General features: G+C 37.3%; 1 protein-coding gene across 6 annotated transcripts in view; it reads right to left on the bottom strand.

The window, feature by feature from the left end:
- Window positions 1-22,656, bottom strand: part of KLHDC10 (kelch domain containing 10) — a 70,585-nt gene that overhangs the window by 35,566 nt on the left and 12,363 nt on the right. For 4 of the 6 annotated variants that reach the window (XM_042972273.1, XM_042972290.1, XM_007078081.3 and 1 more), the window contains exon 2: window positions 5,759-5,845. The exons of 1 other annotated variant lie outside the window; for it this stretch is intronic. In XM_042972273.1, the coding sequence (XP_042828207.1) occupies window positions 5,759-5,845 (87 nt within the window). Of the gene's footprint in view, window positions 1-5,758; window positions 5,846-19,097; window positions 19,758-22,656 lie in introns of those variants that run through there. One more of the 6 variants, XM_042972280.1, reaches the window with a different exon arrangement.

Here is a 22,656-nt window from a genome sequence, read left to right as displayed (position 1 = left end):
TCCTGTTTTTAGTTACAGAATGTTGTATATGTAACATATATACACACACATACATACACATACACGCATTTATATTATACTTCTACATTTTTATAAATCTTTTCTTAAAAATCAAACTAGGCTTCATAGCCCCTTTATCTGGACACAACTTTAAGTTTTACTGGTTTCTTTGCACACTGTTGCTTTCTATATCCAAATCTCCCTCTTTCTTGGATTTGTTTTCATTTTACTGGGAGTATCTCTTCAAAGTAATTTTCCAAAAAGGGTGTGTATGGTAAACTTTCAGAATTCTCATTTATTTTGACCCCCACATAAACATTAGTGAGGCTGGGTGCAGAGTTCTGTTCAAAATAATTTTCTCTTAGAACACTGAAGCTACTTCTCTTCAAGCAAATCATGTTGCAGGTGAGAAATGCAACACCAGTCTTTCCATGTAAACTATTTTCTGTCTCTGGAATCATAAGGAGTTCACCCATGTACAGATAGAAGCTTTTGTTTGTGTTCTTCCTGCTTGTTCCTTGGTGGCCCTTTCATAGCCTCTTCATTTTAGGGAAATATTCTCCATTTCTTTATTTTCTCCCTTCCATTGTCTGATCTTTCCTTCTGTAACTCTACAAAATGAATATTGACCACTTAGATTTGTCCCGACAGTATGAGTTTCTCTCATGTATTTTCTCTTTTGGTCTTCTTGCCTTATGGTCTCTACATTTCCTCTTTTATTTTTGTAAAAATTGGTCTTAAGACTATTATTGACCACTCCAACTGCATTTTTATTTCAGCAATCGAGACTTCAACACAGAGGTGCCTGAGTGGCTCAGTCAGATAAGTGGCCAACTCTTGATTTCAGCTCAGGTCATGATCTCATGGTTCGTGAGATCGAGCCTCATGTCAGGCTCTGTGCTGACAGAGAGTAGAGCCTGCTTGGGATTTTCTTTCTCCCTCTTTCTGCCCCATGCTTGCATGTGCTTGCTCTCTCTCTCTCTCTCTCTCTCTCTCTCTCAAAATAAATAAATATAAACATTTTTTAAAAAGACTTCAACACAGAACTAATTCTTTAATCATTTCTTTTTCTCACGGCAGTTGGTTTTTAATTTATGGGCCCAATTCACTCTTGATTCTGAGGAAACCTCCTATGATCAGAACTTCCTAAAGTTCCATTCCGCTTCCTCATTATCTCTGTTTTTCCCACGTCAGCTATTTGTTCATCTTAGTCATCCTCTTTCAAGGTTAGTCTCCTGCAAATGTCTGATGGGCCTGGATCACCTATTTATATTAGTAAGTGAAGGACCACATGGGTTAGTAACTGTAAGAGGCATAGGTTTCCTCAACAGTTGTATTACTCTGTCTCCAAGACTCCAAATGAGAGGTCTCTTTCACTGTGGGTCTCTGCAGGTAAGTGGTGCAGTGGAGGTACACTGACAGACAGGTTTCCCTTTCGAAAGAAGCTGAGAAAAGGTAAGCAGTTTTGCCTTAGGATTGCCAGAATAAGGCCGTATTTTGACGGTAGGGTCCTTTAATGTACGTCAATCCCGGATTGAGTTCCCTTTCTTTTCCTGCTCCTGTTCCAGCCTCCTCACCCATCTATTGTGGAGGCACACTACCTAAAGCTCTGCTTTGTGCTCCCACTCTCTCTCCAGTCCAAGTCCATGGGAACAGGGCCTGCTCAACCATCCCCAAAGCAAATCCCCTAACTCCACCTGAAGAGCTGTTCTCGTAGCTTTATCCTAGGAACTAAAGCTGTTGCCAGAGCTCTGTCTATAGAGAGACGGAAGAAGGGAAGTGACTGTTTTGGAGGAAGTCCCTTAATTATTTGCCTTGATGTTCCATTTTTCCTAAACCTGCTCCCTACTGCCACACTTGCAGACTCTAGGCTTGGAGTTTCAGTAAAGAGGCCCTATGGCGAATTCTCTGACTTCAGCATGCAGCCGGAGCACCTATTTTGAGTTCCATGTTACTGTTTTGGTTTCTCGATCAATAAAATTCCAACTGCTTTCTATTACCTCGAAATTCCTTAGACTTTCTGGTATCGTCAAATAATAATGAAAGCAGCCAACATTAATTCGACATTGGCTAAATATAAAAACTCCAAGTACTTTGCACACATTACCTCTCTCGGTCCTCACAATAACTCTAGAAGGTAGGCACTGCTATCATCATCCTTATTTTACAGATGAGGAAATTGAGGACAAAAAAAAAAAAGAGTAAGGAACTTGCCCAAAGGCACACAGTTGGTAAATGGTGGAGCCTGGATTCAGACATAGATAATTTGGATTCAAAGCCTTTCTTTTCTACAATCACGATTTATTAGTTTTCTTTTGTCTGTTTTGTCTTTTGCAATGATATCTAAGAAGTATGGAAAGATAAATGGGTATGTTTAGGCCATCACTTTGTAATGGAAACCCATTGTTTTTATTACACCAATATTGTTTTCACACCACACTTTAATTGGTAGAAATATCTTTCAGAGAAAATGCAGGTTCTAGAGAGGGAATCCAGTGACAGAAAACGAGCCCTTTGAAACTGTTAAATCAGAATCAACAGAGGTAATGCATAGGATTCCCAAAATGAAAGACTTAAAGGTGGCAACTTCAAAAGCATAGATTTTTTTTAATCTAAGAAAACGATAAATGACAGCATTTTTGTGTTCTCAACAACTCTAGTTTACTGCCACATCACCAGAGAGAAGTTGAGAACATACGAAAATTTTAGTCCCATCCTATTTATTCCCTGACAGTGACCTTAATAATTCAATTCAACTGAAATACATATGATATGCCTACCACTTGCACTGTGCTACAAACTGGAGACAGAGAAATGTCAGGCACTGTCCCACCATCCCTGCCCTTGCAGAGCTTACAGTCTAACGGCAGGCACGGACAAGGAAACTGATGACTGTAATTCAGTGTGATAAGTGCTATGACACAGGCAGGTACACCGAGGGTGCCATCGGGGCAGAGCCAGGCCTTCCCAGGAACTTCCCTGGAAATAACTCTTAACCTGAGGGCTCAAGGATACGTTATTATTGGCTTGGGGAGATTAAACTGAATGTATCATCCTCTCTTCAAATCTGCTCCACTCTCCACCCATTTAACATGGGTAAAGAGCACAAAGGTCCACACAGAAAGCTCCTCCTCTTCAATATTAGTCGAATCAAGTGTCATCAAATTCTACTTCCTTATATTTCAAATCAACTCCCTACTCTCCACTCCTAGTACAACTACCTTCACTGCAGTCTCCATCGTTTCTCACCCCAATAACTGTAATAACCTTGTAATTAATCTTTCAATTAAATATCTTCACTGGTTAAAAACACAAAATGATTCTGAAAACTTCCCTTGGGTTGTGCCCCACTTGATCTGGACCTTCTCCAGCTTCTTCTCTCCTTACTCCTTCCCCCTATGCTGAGCCCCCTACGGTTCTCTGGAGACTATGCTCTGTTTTGCCTAACTGCCTTTCCTTAAGCTATGTGGTCCCCATGGTTTGAGATGTTCTCCCTTGCTAACCCTCCCTTGCTAACTAACACCTACTCAGCGTTTAAGTACATCTCTTCTGAAAAGTCATCCTGATGGCCACTCCTCTGTCTGTGCTCCCCACAAGCTGAGTCAGGAGCCTCTTCTGTGCAATCCCATACCATGCTACCTCACCAGGACACTTATCACAAAGAATTACACTCAAATTATTTTCTGTAATTGTTTATCTGATTCTCTGTTATTTAGATACTGAGCTGATACACTGCCTGCTACACAGGAGGCAATCAAGAAATACTAAAAGAATGAAAGAATGAACGAACGAACGGAGAGAGTTAAGTCTGTGAAAGCTGATGAGAGAACCAAAGGAGATAATGGAGAGAAGGACAGAACGCTGGAGAAATGCCCACCTGTAGTGGGTAGGAAGAAAGAAGCTAGTGAAGGAAACAGAATGAACAATCAAAGAGAAGAAGAAAACATCTAGGATTGTACAGGAAAGTAACCCAAAAGAAGAGAAATATTTAAGAAGGTGCAGGTGGTCAACAGCATCAAACACTACAAACAGGTCAAAGAAAGCGAGAACTAAGACAAGACCACTGATTTAGAGGCAGTCACTGGTGACTGATGATGGTGATGCTGGTTTTACTCCCACCTCCCTCTCAGCACAGGCAGAGGCCATCTTCCTAGGCCATTCATTGTTGGAGGCAATTTAGGGCTTACAAAAGAACCGAAGATATGCAACTTACCTGTACTAATCTCTTTTTTCCATGACTGAAGAATGGAAAAACAGAATATTCAAAAGGAAATAAAATCTCACCCTCCAGATACAATGTTGGTTCAGTTTCCTTTTTTTTTTTTATGTTTACATTTGTACAAAACTGTATTATATTAAATTCTATATCCTAATTAAACAATTTCTTAATTGTGCTTAAATTTAGTCAGCCCAAGTTAGCCTTCTCATTGTAAATCAATAAATTGGCATTTTAATTTATAAATAGAAAAAAGAAAAAAATGTTATAGAATTAGATGTGCCACTTGTTTGGCCACATATGCAAAAATGGTTTTGTCATATAATATTAAAATTATCTCTTAGTCTGTATCAATAAAATCATTATTCATTCTAAAAGGGAGCATAACACCCTAAGTATCTTATTTTGACCATTAAGTCCAGATTTCATTCTTTCCATGCTGTGGAACATGGCTGCTAAAAATAGATTAGGTACTAGATATAGAAACATCTATAGCAGCAGCAGGATTTTTTTTTTTTTTTGTAATAATCTTCAGTCAAAATTAGATATACTGGCTTATAAATAATTTAATAAAGTCTAAATCATCACATTAAGTATGCTTGTCTGACAATTTGCTATACCTAGAAAAACAGTGTGAACCAGTTTTCAACCCTCTTCTGAGATTCTTTTTCAGTATGGAGTATGTTCTGGTAGAAAAAATAAGAAATAGAAGGAATGCAACACTTCTAAAAGTAAGAATTACTAGGTCAAAGGATGTCAACATTTTTAAGGTTTTTTATATCATATAGCCAAACTGAATCCAGATAGGCTGTGTTAACTTTACACTTCCCTCAATATATGAGCTTCACGTCCCCATACTTTTGCCAACACTGGGCATTCTTATTTTTAGCCTTTAGCCAACCTCATACGTGAAAATGAGATCTTATTATTTTAATTATCATGTTTATGTAACAGTGAAAATAAGTATTTGTTCATATTTACTGATGCTTCCTTTTTCTGAATTGATTATTCATGTTCTTTTATCTATTTTTCTAGCGGGCATTTGCTTTTAAACTATTGATTTATAAGAGCTCTTTATATATTCATGGTAGTAACCATTTGTTACAAATATTTCCCCCTTTTAATCCATCTTGTTATTTATGGTTTTTGACATAGAGGTTTTTAATTTTTATACTGTCACATAAGTTAATCTTTATTTATTCCTCAGATGATATTTAGAAAGTTCTTTCCCACGCCCATATTTTATAGATTATTCACTCAAAGTTCTCTCTCATATGGCTACAGTGGAATAATACTGATATCAGTTAGATGATTTATTTCTACCACCTAGTACACATTAAGTGTTTCTAACTCCCTAAAACTTACAATTCCAACTCCAACAGTGGTCAATATGAGACACAGGTTTAAAATTAAGTTCTAGACTTTTCTTACTGCAATTTTAGCTGTTTAGACAATTTTTAAAAACCAGAGTTTTGACTTTAGAAAATTCAAAGTTCCCTTTAACCCATATGAAGCACAGATCTCTTGCTAGTTATCACCCACCTCTCAAAAACCTGTTAGGGATCCTTATGATGGGACAGGACTGAATGAAGCGCCTCCTAACTGGGTCCCATCGTATTTTCTTCTTACCTGTTACCACAATCATCAGCAATAAGTCAGACACATACAACACATGGCAAATAATACATAGTTACTGTAGCTATAAAGACAGAAAAACAGGAAACAAAACAATACTTGAATACAGAAAGAAGTGATGTAAAGTAGCATTTAACCCTGTTTTGGAAGTCAAAACAAAATTAAATTAATATACAAGCAGTGATGAAGGTATTCAACTCACCCCCAAAGAATACAAACAATATGTGCACCATTTTTCAGAATTCTGGTTCAACAGAACATGCATTCAATAATCACCAATGCCATCTTGTGGCAAAAATTCACCAGTAGCTTTACAAACAAATTAGAAATTATGACATTTTAAAAAATCAGTGAATGTCAAAAAAGGAGCACTGACTAAAATTAATTCGGCATAATGCAGGCTCCTGTTCTCTTCTGGGTTTGGTATTCTTTTATCGGTTATATGGTTAAGAGGATAAAGCAATGGGCACCATTCTTTGAATATGAAATAAGCAGATCTTGCTATAATTAAAATGTCATGGTGACAACCAAATAAAGCAAACATTTAATATCTTGGCACTTCCACTGGGAGAGAGAAAAAAGGAAATTCATCTGCCTTCCAAGGAAGCAAACCAGTTCCATATTAACCCCAATTAAAGCTTGTTTTCTTGTAATATAGTAGAGAAATACAAAGCATTATTGAACTGTTAAAGGAATAATTTTGTCTCTTTCCAAAGTTTTGATAGCTCCCAAAGATGGCTTTTACTGGCAATACAAAAAGTTAACATTTGTATAGAGTTTAAAGTTTATAAAGAGCTTCCACGCATGTTACCTCATTTGATCCTCACAACAATCCTGTACGGCTTCAACAGTTATTTCATGAAGCATCTGCTATGCCTTGAGCCCTCGGCCAGGCTCTAGCGTAGCGCAAGGATATGTCCCCTACCCTCAACAGCTCTTGGTCTTATGAGGAAGGCAGATGTCTAAACAAACAATTACATTACAGTGAAGTAACTGCCATAACAGTGGCCGTAAAGACATTTTGAGAAAGATGTTATCATCTTAATTTTACAAGCCAGGTAGCAAAGCGACTTAACGCCTCACCCAGGATCCAAGCTCAGCCTGACTTTAAAACCTGCCTTCTTTCCACTACACCACACTTTCCTGTCTCATAGTCATTAGAAAGCGTATAGGTTTTGGGTTTGGCAGTTGCAAATATACTTAGATGGTCGTCAGCAAGGTTCTGGTACACAAATCCTGTGCGATGAAAAGGCATTACTGGTGCGTGCGTTACGCACTTCATACTGTGGAGTAGACAGACTCCTTGGCAAGGGGAAGAATTCTTTGTTTTGCAAAAGGGGTTATCTTTTAATTGTCTAAGTCTTTTAAATCAGCAATGCCCAAATCTTGCTCTACAGACCCCTGCTAGGCTAAGGTGAAGATTCACCAGTCCAAAACAAAATGAGAAAAAAGCGGACAAGGTAGTGATTTTTTTTTTTTTAAAGGAAAATGTTCCATTTAAGTAAATGGCCTGTCCTTTTTTCAGAGATTAGAATTTTTTTTTGATCAAATATGCTTCATTTTATGAGATGAAGGTTAGAGGAAATGGTTAGTTGGTTTTGGTTGAATTATTCTTTCTTAGAAAAACAGAAAATTTTCAAGTCTATGTGTATCCCCAAAATATACATATACATATACATATATACGTATGTATGTGTATATACATATATATATGTATATATATGTTTTTTTAATTACAAATTTATGACATCCAAAAGTCTGGAGAATCACAGGTTAAATCAATACAATTTTTGTTGATGACTCAGAAGTCCAACATTATAAACCACACTGTCAAAGGATACATAAGATGTATAAGAAACTTCCCTTGCCCTCAAGAAGCTTATATTCTAATTAGGGAGACAAGACAGACACATAAAACAATTAGATAGCAATACAAGACAGAATATAACAGAATATAACAAGTGATTAGCTTAAAATTTGACATTTTTATGTATCAAAAGTGTTAAAATGTACATACCCTTTGACCCAGCTATTCCACTTCTAGGAATTTATTCCTAAAGAAACAATCACAGATGCATGGAAAGATGTATGGACAAAGATACTCACTATGATATTATTCATAATGGCAAAAAATTAGAAACACTTTCAATGTCCAGTGATAGGGGGATAGTTAAGTAAGTATGCTAAATAAACATACTTAAATATGTTCATATTTCACACACCACTAAAAAGTATATACAAGAATATTTACTAACATGGGAAAACATTCACAATATATTGCAAACAAAAAAATGCAAGTACAAAATAGTACTAGAGTCTGATACCATATTAGTAAAGAAAAAAGTGCTTGTATAGATTCACGAAAAATACAGGAAGGATGTACATCAAATTTTAATTGTGGTTAACTTTGGGTGGTTATTATGAATGATTTTTGGATTTTTCTCCTTAATGCTGGTCTTTATTTTCCAAGCTTTCCCATTGAGTAGGCATTACTTTTGGACTGGAAGAAAAATAATACCATATTACTTTAATTTATTTATGCTATGTTAAAAAAATACTGTAAAGAAACATACCAAAGCGTTAACAGTGGTTATGATTAGGGTTGAGGGTTATCATCTCTTTTATATTATCCAAATTTCTAGGACATATTTTATAATGGAAAAACACAAGCAAATTTAGAATGACACTGAGGGAATAACATTGAAAATGACTGAATCAAAGTTATAATAAAAAATGCTTTTGATGTTTTCTCAGAGCTCTGCCAAACATCTTTGGCCTCACTCAGCCGCCAACATGAAGTCTGTCATAGGCATAAGCTAATGTTGAGGTTATTCACACAAGGTAGGCACTGACTTCAGAACCCACGTTTTCTTCCTTCACTCAAAGATCAGAAAAAGAGAGAAACCAACAATAGAGCAAATATATGCCGTTCCAAATTCATATAGATATGTTCCTGGTCTGAAGTTTTGCTCGTTAAAGCTTTCATTTGTATAAATTCAAACTGCCAATCTTCCTTCGTGATTGCTTCTACTCTTCAAAACAAAAACAAAAAGGATAATTTCTTCAATGATTTCATCAATATTTTATTTTTGCTGATTTTTGTTATTTTTTTAAAGTAATCTCTTCACCCAACATGGAGCTCAAACTCACCACCCCAAGATCAAGAGTCACATGCTCTACCGACTGAGCTAGCCAGGCACCCCTATTTTTTGCTTTTAAATGTTTTTTTTTATTAAATTTATTTCATTATAAAAATGACATAGTCATTGACTGAAATAGGCTATTAGGCTAAGCACATTCTCCTCTCTCCAAAGCCCAGCAAATAACACAAAAGCCATTTTAAATCTTTTTGAATTTTTGAATTTTTTACAAATCCATAATCAAAAGAAAGCAAGAAATGTCTTCGGTGGACTAACACTATCAGGAATCACTGCAACGTGAAAAACATAGTCCGATACACCCAGAGGAGAGGGCTACTGCAAGTGGTCAGAGCAGACCTCACAGTAAATGAAGCCCAGAGGTGGAAAACAGCAGGAAGAACTGACACAATTTACAGAATTTACAGGTTGGGGGCCAGCACAGAAGGTACAAAGCAGATCAGCCTCTCCCGCTCATTTACCTCTTTGGGTCAACCATTACAGAACAGAGGTATTTGCTCCAGAGGGAAACGGTGGCATCAAAGGAGAGGTGTCCCTCCCCTCCCCGGGTAGGAACAATGACTATAAACACCGGGTCAGACAGACAGGACAGAGCCCTGGGTGGATACTAACTCCCAGGTAGAAGAGGGGACGCTCACACTAAAGAAGACCCTGGCAATGGTGGCTCCATCCTACTTAACATTTCATCTCTCCCCACAACCATTAAAGATCTGCTGCAGCAACAGATGTAATATTCACAGGAAGGCTAACTAGGACTCTCAAATAAAGATGAATAAGCAAAAAACCAAGACTCAGACATGAAAAAGACTCAGGCATGAACGTGACAAACAGAGGAACTCAGACTAAAGAAAGAGAGTTAACAAGTTAAATAGAGTAAGACCTTATATCAAGTATAATTAATATCCTCACAGATATGCAAAGTAATAATACATTTATTAAAAAAAAATCAATTGGAACTCTCAGAAATTAAATTTTGATCACCAAACTAAAAAACCTAGGAACTGAAAAGACACAGTTAAACAGCAAACTAAATTACTACAATGAAAGATGGGGCCAAGAAATTCACCAGAATATAGTATAGAAGGAAAAAGAAGTAGAAAGTATTTTCAAAAGTTAAGATATAAAAGAGAACTGAGCAATCTCTACCAAAATTCCAACTGCCCTTTTTCCAGAAATGGACAAGCTAACTGTAAACTTCATATTGAAATGTAAGAAACCGAGAAAACCAAAGCAATCTTGAGAAAGAACTAAATTAGAAGACTCACACTTCCTGACTTCAAAACTTACTACAAAAATACCGTATTCAAAACAACTTAGTACTAGCATAGGATGAACATAGAGATCAGTGGAATAGAATTGAAAGTCCACAAGTAAACCCGTACATCTATGGTCAACTGACTTTTGATGAAGGTGACAAGACCACTCAATGGGGAAGAACAGTCTTTTCAACAGATGGTCCAGAATTCTATATCTACTCAAACTCTCAATTGTGAGAGTGAAATTAAGACATTTTTTAATGTACTAGGAAACAAAAATTTTGCTTCTTTCAGACTTCTGGCAAAAGAATTACTCAAAGCTATATACTTGGGGCACCTGGGCAGCTCAGTTGGTTAAGTGTCCGACTCTTGATTTCGGTTCAAGGTCATGATCTCACGCTCCATGAGACTGAGCCCTGTGTTGGGCTTAGCATGTAGTACAAAGCCTACTTGGGATTCTCCCTCTCTCAAATAAATAAACTTAAAAACTTTACTTGGAGCTAAAAAAAATTAATCCAAAAACAACAAACAAGGTACAAGAAAAGAGTAAGGGGGGAAACCAGTAAGATCTTGAAGTTAAGTGCTGATTGGGAAAAGAACAAAACACAAAAGTTTACTAATATTCAAAACTCCAATCTTAGATGATATTGACAGGAATCACTGTGAGGGTAAGAAGGGGGTTGAGAGGAGGGAAAGCAGAAGAATAAAGTCTTTGCCTTGTTTAGAAGAAAGATGCAGAAAGTGATTAATACAGATATTGATAGAAAAACACAAATTTAGGTATTGTGCAAAAAAATTAGTAGGAGTACTAGATGGCTTCACTCCGAACATTTAAGGAAGATATATAACACCCATCTTACACAAATGCTGTCAGAGAATAGAGAAACTCACTTAGGAGACTAATAGAACCTTGATATCAAAATCTGATAAAAACATTAAAAGTAATTACAGGTCACAATCCCTTATAAACAGGCACAAAAATTCCAAACAAAATATTAGCAAATAAAATCAAGCTATATAAAAGGATAATACATCATGATCAAGTAAAATTTCTTCCAAGAATGTAAGAATGATTTAACATTAAAAAATCAGTATAATTCACTATATTAACAAAATAAGGAGAAAAACCACAACATCATTTCAATCGGTGCAAAAAAACCTTTGGATAAAATACCAAACTGCAAAAAAACTTAAGCTCACACAAAAACCTGTACACAAATGTTCATAGTAGCTCCATCAATAATAGCCAAAACCTGGAAACAACCTTCCAATGAATGAGTAATTTAACTGTGGTACATCCATACCATGGCATAAGGCTCAGTATTAATGAACTACTGATATGTGTAACAACTTAGATGGCTCCCAAGGGAATTGTGCTGAATGAAAAAAGCCAATGCCAAAAGTCAATGCCAAAAAGTCAATGCCAAAACTGTAGGACTCCATTTATATAACGTTCTTAAAGTGACAAAATTATAGAGATGGAGAACAGATTAGTGGTTGTCAGGGGCTTACCAGGGGAGATGGCTGTGGCTATACAAGGGTAACATGAGGAGTCACTGTGATGGATCTGTTCTATATCTTGACTAGGTGGTCACACAAATCTACACATGGGATAAAACTGCCTAGAACTCAATACAAACACACACACAAATGAACGCGTGCAAAACTAATGAAATCGAAGTAAGGTCAAACAAGCAGTATCAACGCTGACTTCCTGGTTGTGTTATTACACAATAGTAACACAATGTTATCGTTTGGGGAAACTAAACGAAGGGTGTATGGAGCATTCCACATTCTTTCTTACAGTTGCATGTAAATCTACAATATCTCAAAGGAAAAAGTATTAAAAACATGACAAAAACTGATTACGTTGATATGGGGCAGACTGCATTCAAAATGCTATGTCTGAAACAATTATAAATATTTTAATAAACCAAACTATTTAACATGATCTAAGAATTCTGATTTAGGTGGCTATGCCATGTGGCATGATCCTATTGCTTTATACAATTCAGTGTCTATAAAGAATTTCAGAAGAGAAGCAAATTAATACTGTATTCAGAATCACTGCACAGTTGTGTAGGTTGCACACTGCACAAGAGCTCCAGGCCAAGTGGCTAAGTGAGGCTAAAATCCAGCCAACACTCTACTCCCCAGTGTACTAACAGGACTATGCTTACCTGGAAAAGGCTTTCTTTCTTTCTTTCTCTTTCTTTCTTTCTTTCTTTCTTTCTTTCTTTCTTTTAAGATATTTTGAGAGAGAGAAAGTGCATGAGTAGAGGAGAGGGGGAGACGGAGGGGGAGACAGAGGGAGAGACGGAGAGAGGGGGAGGGGTGAGAGGGGGAGGGGTGAGAGGGGGAGGGGTGAGAGAGTGAGAGTGAGAGTGAGAGAGAGAGAGAGAGAGAGAGAGAGAGAATTCAAGCAAGCTCCATGCTCAGCCTAGAGGCCGATGCGGGGCTCAATCCCATGATCCTGGGATCATGACCCGAGCCAAAATCAAGACTCGCAACTAAATAAGCCACCCAGGAACCCCTATTTTTTTTAAGTATACACTCAACGTGGGACTTGAACTCACAACCCCAAGATCAAGACTCACATGCTCAACCGACTAAGCCAGCCAGGCACCCCTGGAAGAGGCATTTTTAAGTAATTTGCATAACAGCACACTTTGGGCTGGCAGTGACCACTTTTTTAAGTAAATGACTTTCTTTTACACTTAGAATTAACATTTATCCAGTGTCTACTCTACTCCTAGCAGTTAAATACACTCATTTTTAAGTTTCTGTCTTTTGCCTCTCAAAGCAAGAAGATCTGAACCCATAATCTTAATTCTGTTGTGTTAGTTGAATACAGGGTATTCTTTTGGAGGCTTTGGATCGGTCTCAAATCCTTTTGGAGACAAAGAGGTATGTAAATCAACACAAACTAAAATATAAATTGGAGTGCTATATTGTACTGTGTATGGCTTAGTCATGGCAGCATTTTACATATACATGTTTGTGTGTGTTTGTGTGTGTGTGTGTGTGTGTGTGTGTGTGTGTGTATAAAAACAACTGAATTCCCTTTAATAACAATACTGTTCCAGGACTCATTTAATCCTCACCACATCTGTATGAGACAGATACTATTATGATTCCCAACTTACAGAGGAGGAAACCAAGACAGAGAAATTAAGTAATTTTCCCAAGGTCACTTAGGCAGGCAAATGAAAAATCTGGGATTCAAACCCATGCAGTTTAGATCCAAACCACTCTTAACGACTCTATGATAATGCTCTTAGTCACAATTCAATTCAGCACCTAAGAAATGTGTCTAATAGAGGCATTTGCTAAATACTTGTTGAACAAACGAATGAACAAATGAAAGAACATTAAGGCAAGGACTCTCAACTAAAGGTACATTCTCCCAACCCCTCCAAAGAAGTTGTTCTCCTCTCCCAAGAGTCTGGTGTTACCCGCACCCCCGCCCCCCATATACCATCATATTGCCACCCTTATTAAAATAAAAGCCATAGTAAGTCATTGTAATGAATGAAACAACTGTAGTGTTTCTTATCCCTTAGGCTTTTAGGAAACAAGAAGCATGCACTCTGGTTCAAGGGCCTTCGAGCTAGGGGTAAGCAGCTATTGACTACTTACTCGCCTTCCCTAATACATACACAGGAAATGTATCTTTAGGGAGTTACAATATTGAGGCAAAAGCAGCTGTCTACCCCCCAGATACCAGATATGATATATCATCTGTCTTCAACTACACCATTTACTTATTTACCTACTTATAAAAAACATTCTATTTTCAGATATATCTCTGTTTATAAGCTAACTCAGGTACTTTTGACACTAAGAGAGGGATAAATGGTAAATGAATGAAAATTGCTGGTTCTTGCCATCTCTGTTGCTTCTCATTGCTGTTTATTAAAACATGTTCATTTCCCCTGCTGTGCTGCATTTTTCTGTTTTCTTTCACATTAGTCTCTTGTCTCTTCTGACTTTACTCCTCTGACATTTGTTGCAAAAAGTAGGCCTATCATGCACAGACTTCTGGAAAAGTGAAGTAATCATAGCACACTGAAAGACATCTTCAAATCTTAAGATGCTTTTTGTCATTCGGTTTACATTATTAGTTATTCAAGTATTACTTTACTGGAGAAAAGAAAAAAGCCTCGTTGGTTGAGTTTTGTCTTTGGGAAAGGGAGGTAGGCACAGGAGGAGTTGTACTAGGCTCAAACTGTTCTAAAACGTACATGGAATATTTGAAACTAGTGCCCCTAAGTGAATCCTAAGCTATACTGTCCTTCCTTCGGAATAGTAAGAATAAAATAGGCTAAAATCTTTACAGATTAAAAATTAATAAAAAAGTATAACTCATAAACCTGTGTTAGATTAAAATATTAAGTCTAACAAAAAAAATCTTGGGAACACTCCTGATTTAAAATAGCACTACCACATTCTTAATGTTTATGAATGGCTGCCAAGGTTTTCAAATAAATTTTTAAATAAAAACCTTACTCCTTTGGATCAGCTTAATCTTTTGATAGAAAGAATTAACTATAAATATACCATAAACTATATATAAACTAAATGGTCTCTAAAGCTCTAAAAATTCTACAATTCTCAATGGAGTCGGAAATGCTCTAAGCATCTCAGAAATTACCTAGTGCGATAGTTCCTGAGATGCTAGACTAGCCGCTCATTGCAAACTTACTAAAAATAATAAAAATAAAAACAAAACCAAAAAGCAGATTACCAGGTCTACCCCGGTAGGTCTGGCATATTAATTTTGGTGGGGAATCAGGTTCTATTGAGGCTAATAAAAATTACTGGCTCCCTTCCCAGAAAAATGCACATATACAATTTTACATATGATATAATCCCCTGAAGACCCATCCCCTGAAGACAGACTCATGAACTGATGGCCCCCAGGTTAAAAAGTAAAACAGAATTCAGACCCAGAATGTTATCAATGTTTTCCAAAGGGTGGTTAAATGGAAGAAAGAACAGATTCATTCTATAACCTGTAAGAAGATACAACTGGGAGAAAGTCATAGAATTTGTAGCTGCACTTAAGGCAAGTCTTTGTAATAATTAGAGCCAACACATAATTTGACAGCTTTCTCCACAATGTAATAGGTAGTCCACTAGTCTAAGAGGTCAAAATAAGGAGACATCTTTAAAATAGAGATTTAGGAACACCAGGCTGGCTCAGTTAGTAGAGCATGTGACTCTTGATCTTGGGGTCATGAGTTCAAGCCCCACACTGTGCATAGAGCTTACATAAAGAAAACAAAAAAACAAAAAAACAAAAAACAACAATATTAAAATAGAGATTTTATAAAAAGATTAGAACTATTGTGGAATGGATTCTCATACTGTGTAGAAGCTAGGGCAAGATAATTAATTTCTAAGGTCTTTTTCAATTTTAACATTTTATGGCTCTAAAGAGTTTTAGAAGAGAGGACAAAGGAAAAAGATAAAAAGTTAATTTTAAAACTTTTTTTTTTTACTACTTATATTTTCTGTGTTTAAGATTTAAAAAAATAAACAAGAGCCTAAATGTCCATCAACTGATGAATGGATAAAGAAACTGTGGTTTATATACACAATGGAATACTATGTGGCAATGAGAAAGAATGAAATATGGCCCTTTGTAGCAACGTGGATGGATCTGGAGAGTGTTATGCTAAGTGAAATAAGTCATACAGAGAAGGACAGATTCCATATATTTTCACCCCTATGTGGATCCTGAGAAACTTAACAGAAGACCATGGGGGAGGAGAAGGAAAAAAAAATGGTTAGAGAGGGAGGGAGCCAAAACATAAGAGACTTCTAAAAACTGAGAACAAACTGAGGGTTTATGGGGGGTGGGAGGGACGGGTGGGTGGGTGATGGGTATTGAGGAGGGCACCTGTTGGGATGTTGTATGGAAACCAATTTGATAACAAATTTCATATTAAGAATAAATAAATAAATTAATTAATTAATCAATATAAATAAAACTGCCTGCATTTGTATTCTATGAGTATCTGTGTTAATGTGACCATCCTGAAATGTAAACCATAGCCAGAGAGTCTGCTTTCCTTCTTTCTTTTATTTTTCTTTTTAGAGATGGAGGGGATGAGAGAGAGAGAGAGAGAGAGAGAGAGAGAGAGAGAGAGAGAGAGAATCCCAAGCAGGTTCCATGCTCAGCTCAGAGCCCAATGCGGGGCTCAATCCCACAACCCTGGGATCATGAGCCAATACCAAGAGTTGGACGTTCAACCAACTGAGTCACCCAGGAACCCCAAGAGTCTGTTTTTCTTAATTTAATATTATCTCCTTTTGTATCTCCAGCAAAACTTTGTTTAAAAAAAAAAAGAGGGCCACCTGGGTGGCTCAGTCAGTTAAGCATCTGATTCTTGGTTTCAGCCCAGGTCATGACCTCTGGACTCTGTGAGTTTGGGGACTGCATCGGGCTCTGCACTAGCAGCATGAAGGCTGGCTGGGATTCTCTCTCTCTCTCCCTCTCTCTCTACCTCTCCCCCTACTCACACTGTGTCTTTCTCAAAATAAATATACACTTAAAAAAATAGTTTAAAAAAATGAGTATGGTATACATCCTACTACCCTAGAAAATAACTTAGCCAGTTTCTTTACTAACAACTATGTATGTGAATCCTAATATACTGAAATAAAAATGTATAGTAATAACCTACTCAGGAGTCAAACTACATGATTTGGTCTTTTCATATTCCTGGATTTCCTGCACTCTGATGAGTATCCAGAGAATAAACTTTCTCCCCAAAAACATCCTTGAGGGAGAGATAGAAACACTATGTACTCAGTGAGTGTAGATATAAGAGACTGAATAGGAAAAACAGATCTTTCAATCAATACATTTTGACAGTGCCTGATGAACTAAAATTTTGCAAACTCCCTCCTTTAAGAGGCACCAAAGGCAGTTAGCTCTTCAGAGACACAGAACACTCCCTATTTCTGCAAGTAAAACTGAGAAATCAAGTAGAAGGAAATTCACAAATTCTATTAAATGATTGTATCCAGAAATGTCATTTAATACTTTGCTACTCATTCTGTTCCTTGATTAAAATTAGAAAAGTAATCAATTTTGAAGTGAAGACACAATTATTTTTTGTTGTTTATTTTTGAGAGAGCGAGAGACAGAGTAGGGGAGAGCAGAGAGAGAGGGGGACAAGAGGATCTGAAGCAGGCTCTGTGCTGAGAGCACACAGCCTGATGCAGGCTTGAACTCACAAACCGTAAGATCACGACCGGAGCCGAAGTTGAACGCTTAACCGACTAAACCACCCAGGCACCCTAAGACACGGCTGTTCTTTATGAATTCACTTTCCCTTCTCTCAAGTCACCATTTTCTGTTGGCAAATGCAATGTCTTCAAAGAAAATATCTACACTTGACCAAAAGCAATAAAAGTTGTCTTGGACCAAACCTGGCAAAAAAAGCAACAAAACAGTCACCAAATAATAAATGTTTGCTATCTTATACAAAACTGTTTTTAAAAGTTCAATATTTAAAATGAAGCTATTTTGAAAAATTGGTGACAATCCTGTCATGTAACAAGCAGAAAGCCAATAAGAACTTAAATGCAAAACTAAAAAATGTCAGATTGAATACTGCTAAAGCAGACATGACTTCTAGTAAGATACTTGCATGAAGCATCATATTAAAAAAGAAGAGCTATTCTAAAAAATAACATAATAGCTATTCCTTCCTTAAAAATAAAAATTTCAAAAGATACATTTCACAAGAACATTTGCATTGTAGTACTTTTTCCATAAATGCAGAGTGAAGTTTTGTACTTAAAATTATAACTGAGCAGAAAAAAATCTGATGTAGCTTTAAAAAGTTATTTTTCTTCCGAAATGGTTTTCTCAATGTTTGGTTTAGTATATGCATGTGCATTTAATGCTAAATATGTTACCTCTTTCTAAAGTACCCAGTTTGGAACGCACATTAGAAATTCCGTATTCTGGGGTGCCTGGCTGGCTCAGTTGGTAGAGCATGCAACTCTTGATCTTGAGATTGTAAGTTCGAGCCCCCCATGATGGCTGTAGAGATTACTTAAAAATAAAATCTTTAAAAAAAAAAAAAAAGGTGCACGTGGGTGGCTCATTTGGTGAAGCGTCCAACTTCAGCTCAGGTCATTTGTGGTTTTGAGCCCTGTGCGGGGCTCTGTGCTGACAGCTCAGAGCCTGGAGCCTGCTTTGAGATTCTGTGTCTCCCCCTCTCTCTCTGCACCTCCCCCTCTTGGACTCACTCTGTCTCTCTCAAAACTAAATAAACATTAAAAAATTTTTTTTTTATCTTAAAAAAAAAGAAAAAGAAATTCCATGTTCTTGCATGAGGTTTGCATGTTTGTATTTTGAGGAATTTGTTTTATGTGACACCAAGATGTTTGTGGTTAGCAGTTTTTGATCAATTACACATCTGATTCAAATTAACTGAGTTGAGAGTTTGTTGATAAAACCATATGGTAGGAGCTACTGTGGGTAAAAAGGGAAATAACTCAAAGAAAAAGCACTATTCAACTCCAAAGACTATTTATTCCTTTTTTTTTTTTTGGTAAGTGAGGGAGAACGTGCACACGTGAGCCAGAATAACAGGGAAGGGGTAGAGGGAGAGGGAAAGAGAGAACCTTAAGCAGGTTCCATGCCTAGTGCAGAGCCTGACCCAGTACAGAGCCCGATCTCATGACGTGAGCCGAATCAAGAGTCAGATGCATAACTGACTGAGCCAACCAGACACCCCTAATTTCACTGTCTAATCTTATAGACAAATCAATGATATCTTAGATAAAGCTTGAAGTAAATTCACTGACCGTATAGCAAATATAGTAAGAACATGATATCAGGTTGGATTCTAAATGTAGCAGGAAGCAACTGAAGGATTTTGGTCTGGGAAGCACATCCTAAAAACCATAGTTTTGCTTTAGGAAGATTAATCCTGTTTCAGTATATAGAATAGAATACGAGAAGAAGACAGGAAATGACAGAAACATTAATTAGTATAGTCCAGTTATAAGGCAGTGAAGGCCTGAATTACATTAGTAAGAGAAAGAAGTGGGAAGGACAGGCAGCAGAGAATACAGCACAGAGTTAAGAGCATGGACTTTAGAACCACATTGATTGTTCCAAATTCTGGCTCTGTCTCTAGTTAGCTAATGGCCTTAGACAAGAAATGCTGGGTCTCAGCTTCCTTCTCTGTGAAAAGGGAACAATAACAGTACCTACTCCTCACTGGGTTATGTTTATAAAAGTTCCTAGTGTTATTATTATGAGGATTAAACCTAAACACTCCCAGACAAAATGGATGGGAAAGTTGAATAAAATAAAGGGATAAATAGAAGCATGAGTTTTTAGTTCCATAACTTGAAGAAAACTTTAAAAACAGACATTATATGGGTAAGGTGGTAATATTTATCACTATCCATTGCAGGAATGTTTTCTCTCTCTTTAAATTTTTTTTAATATTTATTTTTGAGAGACAGAGCATGAGTGGGGGAGGGGCAGAGAGAGAGACACACACACAGAATCCAAAGCAGGCTCCAGGCTCCGAGCTGTCAGCACAGAGCCCGATGCAGGGCTTGAACTCATGAACCGTGAAATCACAATCTTAGCCAAAGTCACTCAACCAACCAAGCCGTCCAGGCGCCCCAGCAATATTTTCAAATTGTGGATGAGGAACAGTTTAAATAAGTATCTACTGCATGAATGGTAAATTACTGTACATCCATATAACACAATACTTTCAGCCATGAAGAAGAATCAGATCAATCAGATCAATCAAAATCTAAATAGTAATATAGAACTACCCCCAAAATATATTTTTAGTTAAAAAAAAGGATAGGTTCATAAAGAATACTTTATATTGTACTCTAATTGCTTAAAAATGAAGATACAATGTATCTATATGCATACATATGCAAATTCTATTTCTGGAAAGGTACACCAGAAACTCTTAACAGATGATTCTCCTGGAGACAGTCTAGAGAACTAGGGATCTAGGGCAGAAGGGAAATTTTGTCTCCTTTGTATACTATTTGATTTTACCATATTTATGTAGTGCTTTTTAGTTAAAAAAGTTATGAAAAGATATTAGGGGATAGGCTAGGATGAGTCCAACAACAGGAAATCATATTTACATATTTTAGCCTGAGCATAACTTTTATTCATTCTACAAGTTTGCTCAGTATAGACAACTGGTAATCTGGTCTAGTGATCTTAGGGTTCAAAACCACTAAAAAACTGCTTTGAAAAAGGTCTTAAAAATAGTTCAGGAAGGAAAAACAAAGTGAACCTTAAAAAGTATAGAGGCTATTAAAAATTAGGCTGTGCTTCAAAATTCTAAATTTATATCTCGGTTTGTGATATGAACTGTGTTATAAACAGTTCATAGGTCCGTAGGCCAGCCCACCAAAGCCTACCACACCGACAATGGTAACTAGAGCACCGTAGTATTAGAGTCCATCATTTTAGAGCCTTGAACGAGATGACCTCTCCCTCCTTCTTGAAAGGCTTTCTTCTCTTGGCTTGCGTGAAATCAAGTAGTCCCAGTTTTCCTCTTATTTTACGGACCTTCTTTGCTTGCTTCTGCTTTCCTTCCCACCTTCAAGTTAGTCTTCTGTGCTTATTTCTATTTACTCTTCCTTGGTGATCTCATCCAGCCCAGCAGCTTTAAAATACCATCTATATGCTAATAATTCCAAAATTTATATATTGACCCGCTACCTCTCCCTTAAGTTTGATTTATATATGAAAATTGCCTACCCCATATTCTCCACGTGGAGGTCATATAGGCATCACATGCTTAACATAGCCAAAACAAAATTCTTGACTTACCCCCACAATCCTGCTCCTTCCCGTCTGTTCCATCTCATTTAATGACACCATCATCCATCCAGTTGCTCAAGACAGAAACATATGATTCCTCTCTTCATACCTCACAGTAAATCCCGTTAATGCTATTTTCAAGGGGCACCTGGTGACTCGGTAGGTTAAGCATCCGACTCTTGATTTTGGCTCGGGTCATGATTTCATGGTTCGTGAGATCAAGCCCTGAGTCGGGCTCTGCACTGAAAGCACGGAGCCTGCTTAGGATTCTTTCTCTCCCTCCTCTACCCTTCCCCTGCTTACACACACACACACACACACGTGTGGTCTCTCTCACAAAATTAATAAACTTTAAAAAAATGCTACTTTCAAAATACATCTCATATTCAATCACTTCTCACCACCTATACCACTATACCCTAGTCCAAGCCACCATAATCCTTTGAGGAGACAACTACAAGTCTTCTAAATGGCTTTTATGCTTCACTTTAGCCAATTCCCACACTCCATTCTCCATCCAGCAGCTAGAGGGAGTTTTAAAAAATATAAATTGCTGGGGCACCTGGGTGGCTCAGTCAGTTGAGCCTCCAACTTCGGCTGAAGGTCACGATCTCACAGTTCGTGAGTTTGAGCCCCGCGTCGGGCTCTGTGCTGACAGCTCAGAGTCTGGAGCCTGCTTCGCATTCTGTGTCTCCCCCTCTCTCTGTCCCTCCCCTGCTCATGTTCTATCTCTATCTCTGAAAAATAAACTTAAAAAAAATTTTTTAGATGTAAATTGCTGACTGACTTATTTTGCTTAGCATACTATTCTCTAGCTCCACGTCGTTTCCAATGGCAAAATTTCATTCTTTTTTATGACTGAGTAATATTCCAGTGTGTGTGTGTGTGTGTGTGTGTGTGTGTGTGTGTGTACACACATATACATATCACATCTTTATCCATTCATCAGTCAACAGACACTTGGACTGTTAAGCCAGTCAGAGAAAGACAAATACCATATGATTTCACTCATATGTGGCATTTAAGAAACAAAACAAATGAGCAAAGGGGAAAAAAGAGAGGGAGAGACAAACCAAGAACAGATTCTTAACTATAGAGAACAACCTGATGGTTACCAGAATGGAGGTAGGTGGGGGGATGGGTTAAATAGGTGATGAAGTTTAAGGAGCACACTTGTAATGAGCATCAGGTATTATATGGAAGCGTTGAATCACTATATTGTATACCTGAAACTAATATTATACTGTATGTTAACTGGAATTTAAATAAAAAACATTAAAAAAATGTAAATCACATCTTATCAATCCCTTGCTTAAAACTGCCCAATAGGGGCGCCTGGGTGGCTCAGTCGGTTAAGCGTCCGACTTCAGCTCAGGTCACGACCTCGCGGTCCGTGGGTTCGAGCCCCGCGTCGGGCTCTGGGTTGATGGCTCAGAGCCTGGAGCCTGCTTCCGATTCTGTGTCTCCCTCTCTCTCTGGCCCTCCCCCGTTCATGCTCTGTCTCTGTCTCAAAAATAAATAAACGTTAAAAAAAAAATTAAAAACAAA

The sequence above is a fragment of the Panthera tigris genome, chromosome A2 (assembly GCF_018350195.1).
Source record: "Panthera tigris isolate Pti1 chromosome A2, P.tigris_Pti1_mat1.1, whole genome shotgun sequence".
Classification (NCBI taxonomy): Eukaryota; Metazoa; Chordata; class Mammalia; order Carnivora; family Felidae; genus Panthera; species Panthera tigris.
Note: the sequence above shows the minus strand (reverse complement) of the source record. Positions and strands in the feature narration are given on the sequence as shown.